General features: G+C 44.8%; 1 protein-coding gene and 1 pseudogene across 1 annotated transcript in view; one reads left to right on the top strand and one right to left on the bottom strand.

The window, feature by feature from the left end:
• Nucleotides 1-9,343: 9,343 nt before the first annotated feature.
• LOC137429047 (SPARC-related modular calcium-binding protein 1) overlaps nucleotides 9,344-18,096 on the top strand; it is a gene marked incomplete in the record, with an annotated part of 356,175 nt that continues 347,422 nt past the window's right edge. The window contains 1 exon segment of the mRNA XM_078781008.1: nucleotides 9,344-9,588. Coding sequence (XP_078637134.1) covers nucleotides 9,505-9,588 — 84 coding nt within the window.
• On the bottom strand, nucleotides 11,838-12,956 carry LOC144892550 (uncharacterized; annotated as a pseudogene).

Below are 18,096 nucleotides of genomic sequence, written 5' to 3' on the forward strand. Positions count from 1 at the left end.
AAGCGGTGCGAGTGGTGTTCAATCCCGCAAGCCGCCATTGCCCATGTGCTCATCTCGGAGAAGAGGGGGGGTAGGAGCCACCAACTCACAGGCGTGGCACGTCGTCATGATCGAAGGAGGAATCGGACAGCCCTAACAGCCAACCAGCACCGCGGTTAGCGACCCGGTAGGCGTGCCCTCGCAGCCGGCGGCTTGATTCCGCCCCGAGTGATAAAAGCGACTGGAAGGGACTGCTTGAAGAGATGAGCGAAGAGGTGACATACGAGAGGAGCTGTGAGCTGAGCTGTGAGCGGTGAGATACGAGACGCTCCAAGCCAAAGAGGAGAGGTACTCGGAGAGGAAACCAGCTTTGGAGAGACGCGCTGAGAGGAGGGAGACGGCTCCACCAGAAGGCGAGGAGCAGGTGTGACCGAGCCAGCACGTGACGTCTACAGCATCGGCAGCGAATACGCGACGGAGGGTTTTCCCGCCAAAAACGCGAGGAATTGAGAGCTGCTGCCTCCGACCCTGCCTCCCTCTCCAGCAATCCACCTCAAGCCATACCTGCCTGCAATATCCCCCGTGTAAGTGTGAACGTCGTCTGTCCTAATCGTTGTCCTGGGATTAAGTAAATTGAATAGTATAAGCTAACGATGCACTGTGTGACTGCTTCTTCCATCCATTGCTGTAAATAATTTTGGTCGCTCTTTCTTTTTGCTTGTGTGTGCATAATAAATCTGTTCTTCCTCCGTACTCTGTCTTCTTCTCTTTTCCTTCTCTTTCGGTCGCTTTAGAGGTTTCCCGATTGAATATCTGTGGGGCGATCTGGTCAACGTCGGGTGGAATCGGGCCATAGGGATCCTGTAACGGTCGCGGTTGGACCATCCGCTCGGCCCATCATAACATCTAAACCGCGATCTGTAACAATTGGTGTCAGGAGTGGGATTCGAACCTGGGACTAAATTTATTTAGCCCAAATTTTGGACACCAATTGTACTATTGGCTGTAACAATTGGTGTCTGGGAGTGAGATTCGAGGCCCGAACCAAATTTTTAAAAAACGTGTAGAAAAAAAAATTTGGTCAAAATTACGAGCTGCCGAAATTTTGTTTTATAAAACCCGAATTTTGAGATCGCGCCATGGACAATCAAGGCGATCGGATGTTGGTGGGGGAGATAGACGGGTTAGGGGTAACCCAGGACTTAGGGGAAGAAAGGGAGGAGGAGAGCAATGAGGAGGCGGTTGAGGGGGTATCAGACGCACAAAATGGCGTCCTCGCGCACGAGGTTGCGGGCGCGCAAAATGGCGCCTCGCACATGGCTACGGCGGCCGCACCCGCTGCACAAGTGGGAGGGATGGCCCAAATGCAGGCCCGCATGGAGCAATTTATGGTACAAATGCAGGCGTCCCTCAACCTACAGGGTGAGCGATTGGAGGGCCAAATGGGGGTAATGGGGAACCGGATGGATGCTCGGAGTGAGCAAATTGAAGCAACAATAAACGGAATGAGGGCCGATAGAAAGGAAAGGGAGCAGAGGGACAGAGACCGCAAGTTGGGCGAAAGGGTCCCAGGGGTGCACGAGGAGGTAAAGCGGGTCGAAAAGCGCTGGTTGAGCGAAGCGGAGGAAAGCACGGGTACAATGACGGGGGTAGAAATCGCGACACGGGGTTTGGAAAAGCCGGCGACCGATGAGGTAGAGGGTGTTTTATTAAAGCCAGCGGTCGTCGAGGTAAATAAAGAAAAAGCAGTGCTGGGAATTAAAATTGAAGAGATGACGGAGGTAGCACGGGAATTGCAGGGAGAAATGGAATATGTACAAAGTCCCTGCTCAAATCATGATGATGTACTCGCTAATCCAAATGGAAGTTTACAGGTTCGCGTGGAGAAAAGGATCCCCCAGGTGAGTCGTGCTGTTGTGTATTGTGCTGGGAGATTTTGTAAGAGGATGTTTAGCGACAAAAGAATTGTCGCGCGCTTGGGATCGAGGAAGCATCCGGGCGTTGGTGAAGGGTCCCGTGTGAGTGGAAATGGCACGCGTGGGAGGAAAAAGTGTGCGTCGGCGAGTGGGTGTGTTATAAAGTGTGGGAGTGAAACCGAGTGCGAGCGAGAATGCACATCGGGGTGTACGGAGTGTGACACGGAGAGTAATGTGGTGGTGGAACGCGTGCGAGGAAGCACACCTGAGTGGGTGGTAGCGCGGGTGTGGGAGAGCCCATGTGAGCGCGTAATTGGGTGGATGCAAGAGTGCACGCCCATGGTGAGTGTTACGGAGGACGTAACGGAGAAGAGGTGTGGACCAAAGTGTGCGCAAGAGTGTGCGCGAGAGGTGTGGTGTGTAACAGGGAAAGCGTTGGTGGAATGTACGGACGGCGTTGGAACGCCGGGTTTTGTGAGGGTGAAAGGGGTAGCGTATGCGTGTGAGCATGCAAGTGAAGCATCGACGGTAACCGGGTTAGTGGTTAGAGCGACGGATAGCCGATGCGAGCACTCGGTGCGAGGAGCCCTTTGTTGGATGCAGGGCCGGCGCGGATCGAAGCTGCGTCGCTTCTCTTCGAAGCGTCGTTGCCGATTCGGGCTTGGCCCCGCCCCGCACGGTCGAGTCCGGGCCTTGGCGGGCGAGGCGACCGGTCCGGTTCAAGGGCGAGTGGGAGGAAGCGGAACGGTGCCCCCTCGTGGGGACGGGGTTCCGACCGGGGGAGATTGAGCCATCGGGCCCGGGACCGCAAGGTGCCGCGCCGAGATGGTGCGTGGAACCTCGGTCCAACCAAACCACCTCCCTTGAACCGAAAGCCGGACGGATTCAACCTGCAGGCGACCAAACCACCCGAATTCATTGCTCGGCTTTACGAACCGAGTTTAATGATGTCACGACGCACCGAGGCTAGGATATAGTGGACTGTGATGATGGTGATAGTGATAGTGATCGTGATTTGATACGAAATTTATAATAGTGGGTAGAATTGGCAGTAAATGGAAAATTTTTGATTTGTTGAATTTGGAGAAGAGAAATTGATAGGACCTCCCCGATGTGGTGGGATGGCAAATCCACCATCCCTCACAGAAGTGGGGCAAATGCGCTATAGCTTATGGGGTTGATGGCAGTGAAAACTAGCCCGGGTGGGTTAGGATATATCGTGTGTAGGGATCTAGCGAAGATGACATTAGGTGACGTTAAGATTAGTTAGTGACTGATACCTGTAGTGGGGACGCAGGTAGATTAGTGTGGATGATAATGACGTGGGAGCGCAATAGTTTAAAGGGGCGACTGGGAAGCGCAAGTTTCAGAGGGGAGTAGTTAGATGAGATGATGCCGTGTGTTTGAGAATTGAACAGGTGTGATTGCACAGGTGTGCAACTGAACAGGTGTATGGAGCAGTGTATGAGTGAGTGATGGTGATGTGTATTGTGATGACCAAATGGTCCAGGAAGAAAGGAGGGTGCAGGTGGCACCAGGTGTGAGGGCACAGGTGTGCAACAACAGGTGTATGTGGCTGTGTGGAGAATGGTAGTGTGGAATAAATGGAGTATTGGAATTGATGGTCGTGGAGTGAGTATGGTGGAAATTGTGGAGTGGAGTGGATGGTGCGAAGGTGTGAATGGGGGAAGAGTGGACCCCCATCACGGATACCCGGGGCGGGTAGTGTAAGTGTTAGGTAGAGGGTACAGGTAAATTGTGGTTGGATATTGGCATCTGTGGTGCGGGTGAAAGAATGGTCTTTGGATGGGTGCATTAGTGTTGTGGAAATGGCTGGGCGTGTAGCCTGTTAGTGTGTGTAGTTGGTTTGGGCACTCCACCACTGTGAGGATGTCGGCCAGGTGAGGCCGCAGGTGGGCTCTGGGAGCCGGTAGTAGTTGTTGTGGATGGGGCCCGAGGATCCGGAGGACGGACCCAGGTAGCCCAGTGCCAGAGGGCACCGAGTGGGGTGACAGAGCCAGGAGGGGCTGTCCCCAGTTAGTTAGGTTAGGGTGAGGAGCTAGGTAAGCTAGGGTGGCAACTGCAGTGGTGGAGGTGTGCAGGTGGGTAGACCTGCTGGGAGAGCTACACGTCGCAGCCCAGAAATTGTGCGAGGGCACCGGGAGATGAATCGGGGGAGTGAGACCCCAAATTGAGAAGCACCACAGTTTGGTCAATGGGAATTGGTTTTTAGAACCCATAGTGTAAGTTGGCCAATGGATTGGCAGGGAGAGACCCCGGGTAGTGTAAAGTGTGTTAAAGTCATTTAGAGGATAGTTAGGATTGGAGTCTCCTCGCACCATCTGCATCCACTCACCTGAGATGAGGTAACTCCACACCATGCCATGTTTTATTATTTTTCATTAATGCAAATGTTTTGGATTGTGAGACGCATCATGACGTGGGTGTGACATTGTGCGTAATTCCATCTCTCCCTCCTTATGAGGATTGATGATGAATTGGTGATGGCAAATTTAGAAGTAGAGGGATTGGAGACGAATTTGGTGTAGAAGGGAAAGATGGGGAAGACAAGACGTAGTGACGAATTTGTAAAGGTGTAAATTCTTGTAAATATGGGGTAAGGGCAAGGGTAGTGTAGGTGACAGGGGGGGGGGGGGGGGTGACGTACGGTAGGGACGAGTTTTTCTCACTTCGCTCTCTGTACGCACTTCACCCTGCATTGCCTTTATTGACGTGTACCCTTGTGACCTTACCCCTCGCTCAATTGTCTTCCCCCCTTTTGTCTCCCACTTGAGGACCTGTGCGCCATTGGGTGCCGAGGGGAGCGTGCGTGAGGTGGCCATTGTGCGCACGAGATTCCCAGAACCAGCATGCATTGCGTTGATGTACCACTTTATGGACCGCTGTTCTGTGGCCAAGTACCACTTGATGGACCCCAGGTTCTGGGGCAGGGCACCTCTGTTGGAGACCGGCCATAGTGGCCAGGGAATCTTGCTTGCGGACCTCGGTAAGGTGGCACCTATGCCAAACAGGTGGACCACCCTTAGTTTGCCCCTGTTGCCCTAAATAAAAATGGACACGGTTTGTGCTTTTTATTATTTCCAACTAGGCCGCATGAAGCCAGAAGACGTCGGGAAGAACATCGGCCCAGCAGAGAAAGAGAAGACCACCACCAGTTGTTTTGTTGTGTTTATTATAAACCGTGGTGACTGTGCACCGAGTGGTGCTTTTGGTGCGTTGTGGTGCTTTTGGTGCTTTGTGGTGCTTTTGGGTGCTTTGGTGGTATTGGTACTGGTGCATCGATGCAATGCGTGCTGTCTCCTCCCTCCCAACAGGAATTTCTTTTTCTTGTTCCCTAAAAAGAAAAAAAGAAAAACACAGGTCCTGGGTTGCGTTGTAAATAAGAAATAACGTCATTGTAAATAATGCTCCCCACCGTAAATGTATAGTTTGAGAATAATTCCGTAATTCGGTTAGCTGTGGGCTTGAGTCTGTTAGACAGGGTGCAATGCAATAGGGGGACATACTTATTTGTGTTTTAAGATTGTCACACTCAGGGTCAGGTTAATTGTAGAGGGAATTACACCTACGTGTCACACTAAGTTAAAGTTTTGTAGGCCCGAGAACGGGCCTGAAGAAAGGGGGGTGCAGTGTAACGGTTTTGAGAAGTGTAACGAATCTGAGAAGTGTAACGGTTTTTGAGAAGTGTAACAATTTTGGAGGAAGTGTAACGAATGTGAAAAGTATGGTTTTGTGGTGTGTAACACCCTCGTAATGTAAATAATGGTCGCAGCCGTCCTCCTAGTTAATTCCATGAAACTTACACACAGGCCACGATATATCTTTTTAAATAGTGTATTTCCTTATTCCATGTAGGCTAAATATGTGTTTCCCACTAGATTGACTCTGCATTGTATCAAACGAAATAAGCGTAGGCCCTTTCAATTTCCCCAATCATCTCCGCTCTCCAAAGTTCCTTTCAAAAGCGGTGCGAGTGGTGTTCAATCCCGCAAGCCGCCATTGCCCATGTGCTCATCTCGGAGAAGAGGGGGGGTAGGAGCCGCCAACTCACAGGCGTGGCACGTCGTCATGATCGAAGGAGGAATCGGACAGCCCTAACAGCCAACCAGCACCGCGGTTAGCGACCCGGTAGGCGTGCCCTTGCAGCCGGCGGCTTGATTCCGCCCCGAGTGATAAAAGCGACTGGAAGGGACTGCTTGAAGAGATGAGCGAAGAGGTGACATACGAGAGGAGCTGTGAGCTGAGCTGTGAGATACGAGACGCTCCAAGCCAAAGAGGAGAGGTACTCGGAGAGGAAACCAGCTTTGGAGAGACGCGCTGAGAGGAGGGAGACGGCTCCACCAGAAGGCGAGGAGCAGGTGTGACCGAGCCAGCGCGTGACGTCTACAGCATCGGCAGCGGATACGCGACGGAGGGTTTTCCCGCCAAAAACGCGAGGAATTGAGAGCTGCTGCCTCCGACCCTGCCTCCCTCTCCAGCAATCCACCTCAAGCCATACCTGCCTGCAATATCCCCCATGTAAGTGTGAACGTCGTCTGTCCTAATCGTTGTCCTGGGATTAAGTAAATTGAATAGTATAAGCTAACGATGCACTGTGTGACTGCTTCTTCCATCCATTGCTGTAAATAATTTTGGTCGCTCTTTCTTTTTGCTTGTGTGTGCATAATAAATCTGTTCTTCCTCCGTACTCTGTCTTCTTCTCTTTTCCTTCTCTTTCGGTCGCTTTAGAGGTTTCCCGATTGAATATCTGTGGGGCGATCTGGTCAACGTCGGGTGGAATCAGGCCAATTGGGGATCCTGTAACGGTCGCGGTTGGACCATCCGCTCGGCCCATCATAACATCTAAACCGCGATCTGTAACAATATATATATATATATATATATATATATTGTAAGTTAAGTCTCAATCCTGCACACAATAGTCTGGAACGCACAGAACGAGGAGTTACTCACCAAGTCAATAACAGTTCTCGACAATACATTTCTAACACTTCCAGTTCCGTGAATACGAGACATCGAATGATGCAAGGTGATCTACATTTGGCTACAATGGGCAAGAAGGTCGAGCAAAACCCTTGAGAATGGTAACGGTCCATTCCCAGCAGATTCAAAGCAAATCTTTAGTTTTAAGGAAACCGTTACATTCTCAGAAGAGTCCATATCCCAACAGGTATTTTCCAGTGAACACATGGATATCCAGGTGAGGATGGTTCAACACTTCAAGATTATGTTAAAATGGAAAGGCAATTTGATGGTGGAGGCAGAATTGTTGATACACCAGCTCGAGCTAGACCGACTTGGTGTTCATCAAAGAACGCTTTGATTCACAAGGATACACCATTGGTTCATCAAGATATTATTCAATCTGGAACACTAAATCCATGAAGATGGTAAAACATGGGAATATGGTGCCTTCAAACCCAATTTGAATCCTCGAAAACAACTTGCTGGAAACGGCCAAAGAACCTCTACAACTTATTGACTTATTGCGCTGGTGTTTCGGAGAGCAAACATGGACACCATGGTCTCAGACTTGGATTTACATGCATGTGCATTTCACAGTGACCACGGTGAAGGGAAAACACCGAGTTGTGATGAAATCCCAATCAGGCTGTTGAAGGCCTGATCGGGTTCAGGCAATCGTCAATGTCTAATTTGGCAGTTTCACTTTCATCTGGTGGGGTACACTAATCTGGCGGGGTACACCAATCTGGCGGGGTACACCAATCTGGTGGGGTACACCAATCTGGCGGGGTACACTAATCTGGCGGGGTACACTAATCTGGCGGGGCACACCAATCTGGCGGGGCACACCAATCTGGTGGGGTACACCAATCTGGCGTGGTACACCAATCTGGCGGGGTACACCAATCTGGCGTGGCACACCAATCTGGCGTGGCACACCAATCTGGCGGGGTACACCAATCTGGCGTGGTACACCAATCTGGCGTGGTACACCAATCTGGCAGGGTACACCAATCTGGCGGGGTACACCAATCTGGTGGGGTACTCCAATCTGGTGGGGCACACCAATCTGGCGTGGCACACCAATCTGGCGGGGTACACCAATCTGGCCTGGTACACCAATCTGGCGGGGTACACCAATCTGGCGGGGTACACCAATCTGGCGGGGTACACCAATCTGGCGTGGCACACCAATCTGGCGGGGTACACCAATCTGGCCTGGTACACCAATCTGGCGGGGTACACCAATCTGGCTGGGTACACCAATCTGGCGGGGTACACCAATCTGGTGGGGTACACTAATCTGGCTGGGTGCACCAATCTGGCGGGGTACACCAATCTGGCGGGGTACACCAATCTGGCTGGGTACACGAATCTGGTGGGGTACACCAATCTGGCTGGGTACACCAATCTGGCGTGGTACACCAATCTGGTGGGGTACACCAATCTGGCGGGGTACACCAATCTGGTGGGGTACACCAATCTGGCAGGGTACACCAATCCGGCTGGGTACACCAATCTGGCGGGGTACACCAATCTGGCGGGGTACACCAATCTGGCAGGGTACACCAATCTGGCGGGGTACACCAATCTGGCGGGGTACACCAATCTGGCGGGGTACACCAATCTGGTGGGGTTCACCAATCTGGCGGGGTACACCAATCTGGCGGGGTACACCAATCTGGCATGGTACACCAATCTGGCGGGGTACACAAATCTGGCGGGTACACCAATCTGGCGGGGTACACCAATCTGGCGGGGTACACCAATCTGGCGGGGTACACCAATCTGGCATGGTACACCAATCTGGCGGGGTACACCAATCTGGCGGGGTACACCAATCTGGCATGGTACACCAATCTGGCGGGGTACACCAATCTGGCATGGTACACCAATCTGGCGGATTACACCAATCTGGCGGGATACATCAATCCGGCTGGGTACACCAATCTGGTGGGGTACACCAATCTGGTGGGGTACACCAATCTGGCGTGGTACACCAATCTGGTCGGATACACCAATCTGGCGGGGTACACTAATCTGGCGGGGTACACCAATCTGGTCGGATACACCAATCTGGCGGGGTACACTAATCTGGCGGGGTACACCAATCTGGCTGGGTACACCAATCTGGCGGGGTACACCAATATGGTGGGGTACACCAATCTGGCGGGTACAACCAATCTGATGGGGTACAACCACACCATGTACACCAAGCTCAATGAAGGTCTGCAATTCAGGCAAGACTTGAAAGCTTGACCCTGTTTATAAGACGCAGGTATGCAAATGGTTCTTACAAGTCACAAGAGCTGTCCCTCCGACGGTTCTGTCTCGTGGGAATAGTGTGGGGAGGGAGGTTAACATCCCCAAGGCGTCGGTGCCTGCGGGAAGGAGGGGAACGGGGCTTCGTTCCTGACCAATGGAGAGCACAGAGCGGATCGGTCACGGGGAGAGCCCCTTGAAATGCGCGCTCCGTTGTTTAGAGCCGGTGCGACGCACTGGGACTCACACCGGCTCGCCGAGTCGTCCATTTAGCGCAAGACCTTGAGGGCTGGAGTCGCATCATCCCCGGTACTGATCCCTTGTGTTTCCTTTGGACTAGACCGCAGACCTAGGTTCCACCATGGACGCGGGTTCGGCTATGTTGCATTTCATTCTGCTCTTCGCTCTCTTACCCGGACTTCACTCACAGAGATCCGCACTCAGAGTGAGTTTTACTCTCCTGCTTGGGGAAGCATCCCTCCTCCACTTACACGTGGGAAACTCACCTCCGCACTCATTCAGATGGGCCTATCTCAATTTTGTACGGATCACTGTGATCATTTAAAATGTTCCTGTGTTTATCATTATCATTGATACCAAATCAGAACAAAATATAAATATTGTAATGATTCATTTTTATCTTTCCATCACAATTTACAAAGTCATCTTTAATGACACGTTCACATCTCATGTTAAATACCTTGTTTTGAATGATATATATATATATATATAAACACACACACACACGCACTACTTCTTCAACTGTCCTAATTGTTCACACCTTGTCGGGTCCTCTCGCAAGTCCTCCACGAAACATCTGTTCAGGTCTGATGTTCCACTTGAAAAGCCAGGAATTTTGTAATTTGTCCAGTGTGCCGGAGATAATTTGCCGACAGTACTCACAATACACCATGGGATCTTTAAAGATCAGGAACAACCAATGCTGTCACATGGGTCCTCTGAATCAATATCCTCTCAATGGACAGAACCCACATCGAGGCCTCAATCTGTCTGAGAAACACCAAAATGATGGTTTATAGTTGGGTCTGTATTCAAACCCAGGATAGACAGCTCAAACGTAAGTCAACATACCTGCGAGGTTAAAGGCATGAGCACTCGCCTTTGATATATATAATTATATATCTACATATATATATATGTACATATACACATACATATAAATATATATACAGTGTCGAGAGAAAGTCTCCACCCCCTTTCAAATTTTTCACCTTTTCTTACCTTATAGCCTGGAATTGGCATATGGTACCACCAAGACCCTGCCTAGATCAGGCCGTCCCTCCAAACCGGATGAGCAAGCAAGGAGGAGACTGATCAGGGAGACCACCAAGAGGCCAATGGCAACTTTAAAATAGTTACAGACCTTTATGGCAAAGACTGGTCACTGCGTGCATGTGACAACAACATGCCAAGCACTCCACAAGTCAGGCCTGTACAGTAGGGTGGCAAGAAGGAAGCCATTACTCAAAAAGGTCCACCTTGAGTCCCATTTAAGGTGTGAAAAAAACCACTCCGGCGATTCTGCAGTCATGTGGCAAAAAGTGTTGTGGCCTGACGAAACCAAGATGGAACTTTTTGGCCTAAACGCAAAACGTTACGTTTCGCACAAACCAAACACAGCACATCACCCAAAGACCACCATCCCTACTGTGAAGCATGCTGATGGCAGCATCATGTTATGGGGATGTTTCTCATCAGCAGGGACTGGGGAACTTGTCAGGATATAAGGGAAAATGGATGGAGCAAAATACAGAAAAATCCTAGAGTAAAACCTGCTGCCCTCTGCAAGAAAACTGAAATTGGGATGGAAGTTCACCTTTCAGCATGATAATGACCCAAGGCACACAGCCAAAGCTACACTGCAGAGGCTCAGGAGCAAAAAGGTAAATGTCCTTGATTGGCCCAGTCAGAGCTGCGACCTAAATCCCATTGGAAATCTGTGGCATGAGTTGAAGGTTGCTGTCCATCAACACTCCTCACACAACTTGACTGAGTTTGAACAGTTTTGTGCAGAAGAATGGGCAAATATTGCCCAATCAAGGTGTGCAAAGTTGGTAGAGACCTATACCAACAGACTCACACCTGTAATTGCTGTCAAAGGTGCTTCCACCAAGTATTAACTCAGGGGGGTGGACACTTATCCAACCAAGACATTCTAGTTTTGTATTTTAAATTAATTTTCTGAAATTTGTAGAATTTGTTTTTCACTTGGAAGTTGTGGGTTACGATGTGTAAATAAAGGTGAAAAAAGTCTGATTTAATGCATTTTATTTCCAGGCCATAAGGTAACAAAAGGTGAAAAGTTTGAAAGAGGGAGTGGACATTCTATAGACACTATATACGTGTCTACCTCATTCATCCCAGTAAGCTGGTACTTATTTTGCCGACCTTGGAAGGATGACAGGCTGAGGCAACCCACCTAGTGTTAATTCAATGGCGTAACAACAGGGGCTTGAACTCAGGACCTTGTGAGCTTAAGCCAACACCAGGCTTTTTATTTATTTATATATGTATACTTTGTACTTTATCTATAGATATATATATATATATAATCTACTCGATAGAATACAGGATATATTACTGAATAGAATACTGGATTGAGCACTGGATAGATTACTGGATAGAATACTGGATATAATGCTGAATATAATACTGGATGTAATACTTGATATATTACTGGATAGAATACTGCATAGATTACTGAATAGAATACTGAATAGAATACTGAATAGAATACTGGATTGAACACTGGATAGATTACTGGATAGAATACTGGATATAATGCTGAATATAATACTGGATGTAATACTTGATATATTACTGGATAGAATACTGCATAGATTACTGAATAGAATACTGAATAGAATGCTGGATAGATTACTGGAGAGAATACTGAAAACAATACTGAATGGAATACTGGATAGATTACTGGATAGATTACTGGATAGAATACTGAAAACAATACTGAATACAATACTCGATAGAATGCTGGATAGAATACTGGAGAGAATACTGAAAACAATACTGAATAGAATACTGGATAGATTACTGGATAGAATACTGGATAGAATGCTGAATAAAATACTGGATGGCATACTGGATATATTAATCGATAGAATACTGGATAGAATACTGGATAGAATACTGGATAGAATACCGGATAGAATACTGAATAGATTACTGGATATATTACTGGATAGAATACTGGATAGAATAGAGGATAGAATACCAGACATAATGCTGAATAGAATACTGGATAGAATACTGGATAGATTACTGGATAGAATGCTGAATAAAATACTGGATGGCATACTGGATATATTAATCGATAGAATACTGGATAGAATACTGGATAGAATACTGGATAGAATACTGGATAGAATGCTGAATAAAATACTCGATGGCATACTGGATATATTAATCGATAGAATGCTGGATAGAATACAGGATAGAATACAGGATAGAATACCGGATAGAATACTGAATAGATTACTGGATATATTACTGGATAGAATACTGGATAGAATAGAGGATAGAATACCAGACATAATGCTGAATAGAATACTGGATAGATTATTGGATAGAATACTGGATAGAATAGAGGATAGAATACCAGACATAATGCTGAATAGAATACTGGATAGATTATTGGATAGAATACTGGATAGAATACTGGATAGATTACTAAATAGAATACAGGATAGAATACTGGATGGAATACTGGATAGATTACTAAATAGAATACAGGATAGAATACTGGATAGAATACTGAATGAAATACTGAATAGAATATTGGACAGATTACTGGATAGAATACTGGATAGAATGCTGAATAAAATACTGGATGGCATACTGGATATATTAATCGATAGAATACTGGATAGAATACCGGATAGAATACTGGATAGAATGCTGAATAAAATACTCGATGGCATACTGGATATATTAATCGATAGGATACTGGATAGAATACAGGATAGAATACAGGATAGAATACCGGATAGAATACTGAATAGATTACTGGATATATTACTGGATAGAATACTGGATAGAATAGAGGATAGAATACCAGACATAATGCTGAATAGAGTACTAGATAGATTATTGGATAGAATACTGGATAGAATACTGGATAGATTACTAAATAGAATACAGGATAGAATACTGGATGGAATACTGGATAGATTACTAAATAGAATACAGGATAGAATACTGGATGGAATACTGGATAGAATACTGAATGAAATATTGAATATAATATTGGACAGATTACTGGATAGAATACTGGATGGAATACTGGAGAGAATACTGGATAAAATACTGAATAGAATACAGGATAGAATCCTGGATAGAATACTGGATAGATTACTGATAAAAAATACTGGATAGATTACTGATAAAAAATACTGGATAGATAATTGGATAGAATACTGGATAGATTACTGAATAGAATACTGGATAGAATACTGGATAGAATACTGGATAAAATACTGAATAGAATACAGGATAGAATCCTGGATAGAATACTGGATAGATTACTGATAAAAAATACTGGATAGAATAGTGGATAGAATACTGGATATATTACTGGATAGAATACTGGATAGAATACTGGATATATTTCTGAATAGAATACTGGATAGAATACTGGATAGAATTCTGGATAAAATACTGAATAGAATACAGGATAGAATCCTGGATAGAATACTGGATAGATTACTGATAAAAAAATACTGGATATAATACTGGATATATTACTGGATATAATACTGGATAGAATACTGGATGGAATACTGGCTAGAATACTGGATAGATTACTGGATAGAATACTGGATAGAATACTGGATGGAATACTGGATAGATTACTGGATAGAATACTGGATAGAATACTGGATAGAATACTGGATGGAATACTGTATAGATTACTGGTGAGAACACTGGACAGAATACTGAATAGAATACTGGACAAATTACTGGATAGAATACTGGACAAATTACTGGATAGAATACTGGATAGAATACGGTGTCGAGTACTGGATGGAATGCTGGATAAATAGATGAAGAAGGAGATGTCCTTGTTTAACTCACACAACACGTGTCCCTGAACACTCTAAACGCGGGGAGGGAAATCTAATCTATGAATCTAATTGAGGCCATAGCTCATTCTGGGAGCGTCCGTCTCTCTTGTGTGCTTGGACATGTATTTGCAAAACCGCAACAATCTATACTACCGGGGCACCTGTGCTACGTATGGGTGGGAGCCCAAAATCTCAAAAAGAAAGTTTTAAGAAATTGTATTAAAACTGCCACCCACTCCAGGACACATGCGTCGTACAGGCTGAAACACTAAATTACAATATTGTTTTGAAATATTACTGAACCAGCGAATGTTTCTACATGCAGGAAATGGCGAAACTGTGAATGCCGTACCCGTGAATGTGTTTACATGAGGAGAAGGAGCAGTTTCATACGGGTGGAAACTCAAAATCATAATTGTGTTGAGAAATTCCTGAAACCCCTCACCCACTTTAACACACCTGTGGGACCCCAAAAGGTTCAACATAAAGTTTGGCGGGGCTAGCCCCAAAACTGAGGGGGGTAGTTCGGTGACGGACGGACGGACAGACAGACATGCTGTAATTGTCTGACCGATTTGGTCATGTAATACTCGGCACCATGAAGCCAACTTGTTTTGCTATATCAGTTTAAATACAATCTCATACATTTGCCAATAATGTTCATTATGATGACTTTGTGCAGGTGAAAGCATGATTTGCATTGTTTTTTCTTCCTCTGCATCAAGAATCCAGTTCACCCGAGTTGCTGCTGCTTTGCGATTATTGTTTTTCCTGTAAAATATATCCAAAGCAATGCATTGTGTTCATGCTTTATCAGAATATTCCTGAACATATGTATTCATGAGGGACACCATTTTATGTAGATGAGCAACATCTTTTTCTGAAATGAGGCCCAACCCCAGCACTGAACCTCGGCCCTGATTCACAGGTGTTAATGTTGTACATTGAACATGATACTTTTGTCTTTACCATCATACAAATTGTCATTTATTTGGTTCCGACAAATTAAAATCAAGTTCTGATGAATCTGCGAAGTTGCACATGTTTGGTCCGGGGCCACTTTTCACCCTTTTGGTTTGGTGACATTTTCTTTCAACAACGGGTTTTCCAGCAGCTATCAATTGAAGCCATCTTGAAGGGTACCTCCGAGTTTCTTACCCCATGATAACATGTCTTACTGCTCCAAAGGTAACATTTTAACATGATAACATATGTTACTGCTCTAAAGGTAACATTTTTGCATCATGATAACATATGTTACTGCTCTAAAGGTAACATTCTTGCATCACGATAACATATGTTACTGCGCTAAAGGTAACATTCTTCAATCATGATAACATGTTACTACTCTAAAGGTAACATTCTTGCATGATGATAACATATGTTACTGCTCCATAGGTAACATTCTTGCATCATGATAATTGATAACATATGTTACTGCTCCAAAGGTAACATTCTTGCATCATGATAACATCTGTTGTTGCTCTAAAGGTAACATTCTTGCATGATGATAACATATGTTACTGCTCCAAAGGTAACCTTCTTGCATCATGATAACATATGTTATTGCTCTAAAGGTAACCTTCTTGCATGATGATAACATATGTTACTGCTCCAAAGGTAACATTCTTGCATCATGATAACATATGTTACTGCTCCAAAGGTAACATTCTTGCAGCATGATAACATATGTTATTGCTCTAAAGGTAACATTCTTTTGCCTGATGATAACATATGTTACTGCTCCAAAGGTAACATTCTTGCATCATGATAACATGTTACTGCTCCAAAGGTAACATTCTTGCATCCTGATAACATATGTTACTGCTCTAAAGGTAACATTCTTGCATCATGATAACATATGTTACTGCGCTAAAGGTAACATTATTGCATCATGATAATATATGTTATTGCTCTAAAGGTAACATTCTTGCATGATGATAACATATGTTACTGCTCCATAGGTAACATTCTTGCATCATGATAACATATGTTACTGCTCCAAAGGTAACATTCTTGCATCATGATAACATCTGTTATTGCTCTAAAGGTAACATTCTTGCATGATGATAACATATGTTACTGCTCCAAAGGTAACATTCTTGCATCATGATAACATATGTTACTGCTCTAAAGGTAACATTCTTACCCAATGATAACATCTCTTACTACTCTAAAGGTAACATTCACACCTGTTTTCTACAGCAATGCCATTGGTGGCACAGCATTTTCTCAAGTCTCGTGTTTCCTGTAACGAATACACGGAGATGACTAACATCAATGATGGAGAGTTTGGTGTTTTATACTTGATCATGTCTGTCCTGAGAAGCCCTAGTTTCATGGACCCTCTTCAGAGTCTTGGATGCAACTATTATGGAAACATGGATTGTTGCCGCAATTTTTCTCCTTGGGCATGGTATATGGTATAGCCACCTGCACTTTTACCTGCCTTACATTGCGGTGTAACACTGACTTATCGTTTCAATGACAAAATCGCTGTGTCAGGTCTCAAAACGGGTAAAAATGCATTCCTGGTGTAGTTTATTTTCATATGGTAAAAAGTGGAAATTCCTGTACAATTTACCTCTTGCACCGTTTTTGGTCTTTGTTGCCATGCTCCTGAACCAACTTATGGTTTGTACTTATGGTAAAAAAAAAAAAAATGCAATGGACAATAAAACGTTAACTCAAGAGCAAATGTGTTTTATCAATGCATTTGGCATATTCAAAAATTCTCTCATCCAAATGTTTGTTGAAAATACCACGTGATGCACTTGGAGCTCGATTAAAAAGGCCTTTGAAGGCACAAGATATCCAACGCTCCGTCCTTGAACTCAGTATTTTCATTTTCTGTCTGCTTGTCCAACTGCCAAAGCTCTTGGCAAGGCCGCTCCCCGAGCAGACAAGAGTCGTAAGACACTCACATTGAACCCGTCTCTTCACTGATGCTACATGAACAACATCACTGATATTTCATCAGGTTAAAGTACAGAAACAGTTTATTGAAAGTGAATATTTACATTTTTTTTAATTCCAAAAACATTTTGTTAGTGTATCAAAAACATGTATCATGATGCATTTTGCATTATTTTACTTGTTTTGGGACATTCTTTTACTTGTTTTGGGACATTCCTTTACTTGTTTTTGGCCATTATTTTACTTGTTTTGGGCCATTATTTTACTTGTTTTGGGACATTCTTTTACTTGTTTTGGGACATTCCTTTACTTGTTTTTGGCCATTATTTTACTTGTTTTGGGCCATTATTTTACTTGTTTTGGGACATTCCTTTACTTGTTTGTGGCCATTATTTTACTTGTTTTTGGCCATTATTTTACTTGTTTTGGGACATTCTTTTACTTGTTTTGGGACATTCCTTTACTTGTTTTTGGCCATTATTTTACTTGTTTTGGGCCATTATTTTACTTGTTTTGGGACATTCCTTTACTTGTTTTTGGCCATTATTTTACTTGTTTTGGGACATTCCTTTACTTGTTTTGGGACATTATTTTACTTGTTTTGGGCCATTATTTTACTTGTTTTGGGACATTCCTTTACTTGTTTGTGGCCATTATTTTACTTGTTTTTGGCCATTATTTTACTTGTTTTGGGACATTCTTTTACTTGTTTTGGGACATTCCTTTACTTGTTTTTGGCCATTATTTTACTTGTTTTGGGCCATTATTTTACTTGTTTTGGGACATTCCTTTACTTGTTTTTGGCCATTATTTTACTTGTTTTGGGACATTCCTTTACTTGTTTTGAGACATTCCTTTACTTGTTTTGGGACATTCCTTTACTTGTTTTTGGCCATTATTTTACTTGTTTTGGGCCATTATTTTACTTGTTTTGGGAC

The sequence above is a fragment of the Myxine glutinosa genome, chromosome 6, assembly GCF_964187855.1.
Source record: "Myxine glutinosa chromosome 6, kmMyxGlut1.1, whole genome shotgun sequence".
Lineage (NCBI taxonomy): Eukaryota > Metazoa > Chordata > Myxini > Myxiniformes > Myxinidae > Myxine > Myxine glutinosa.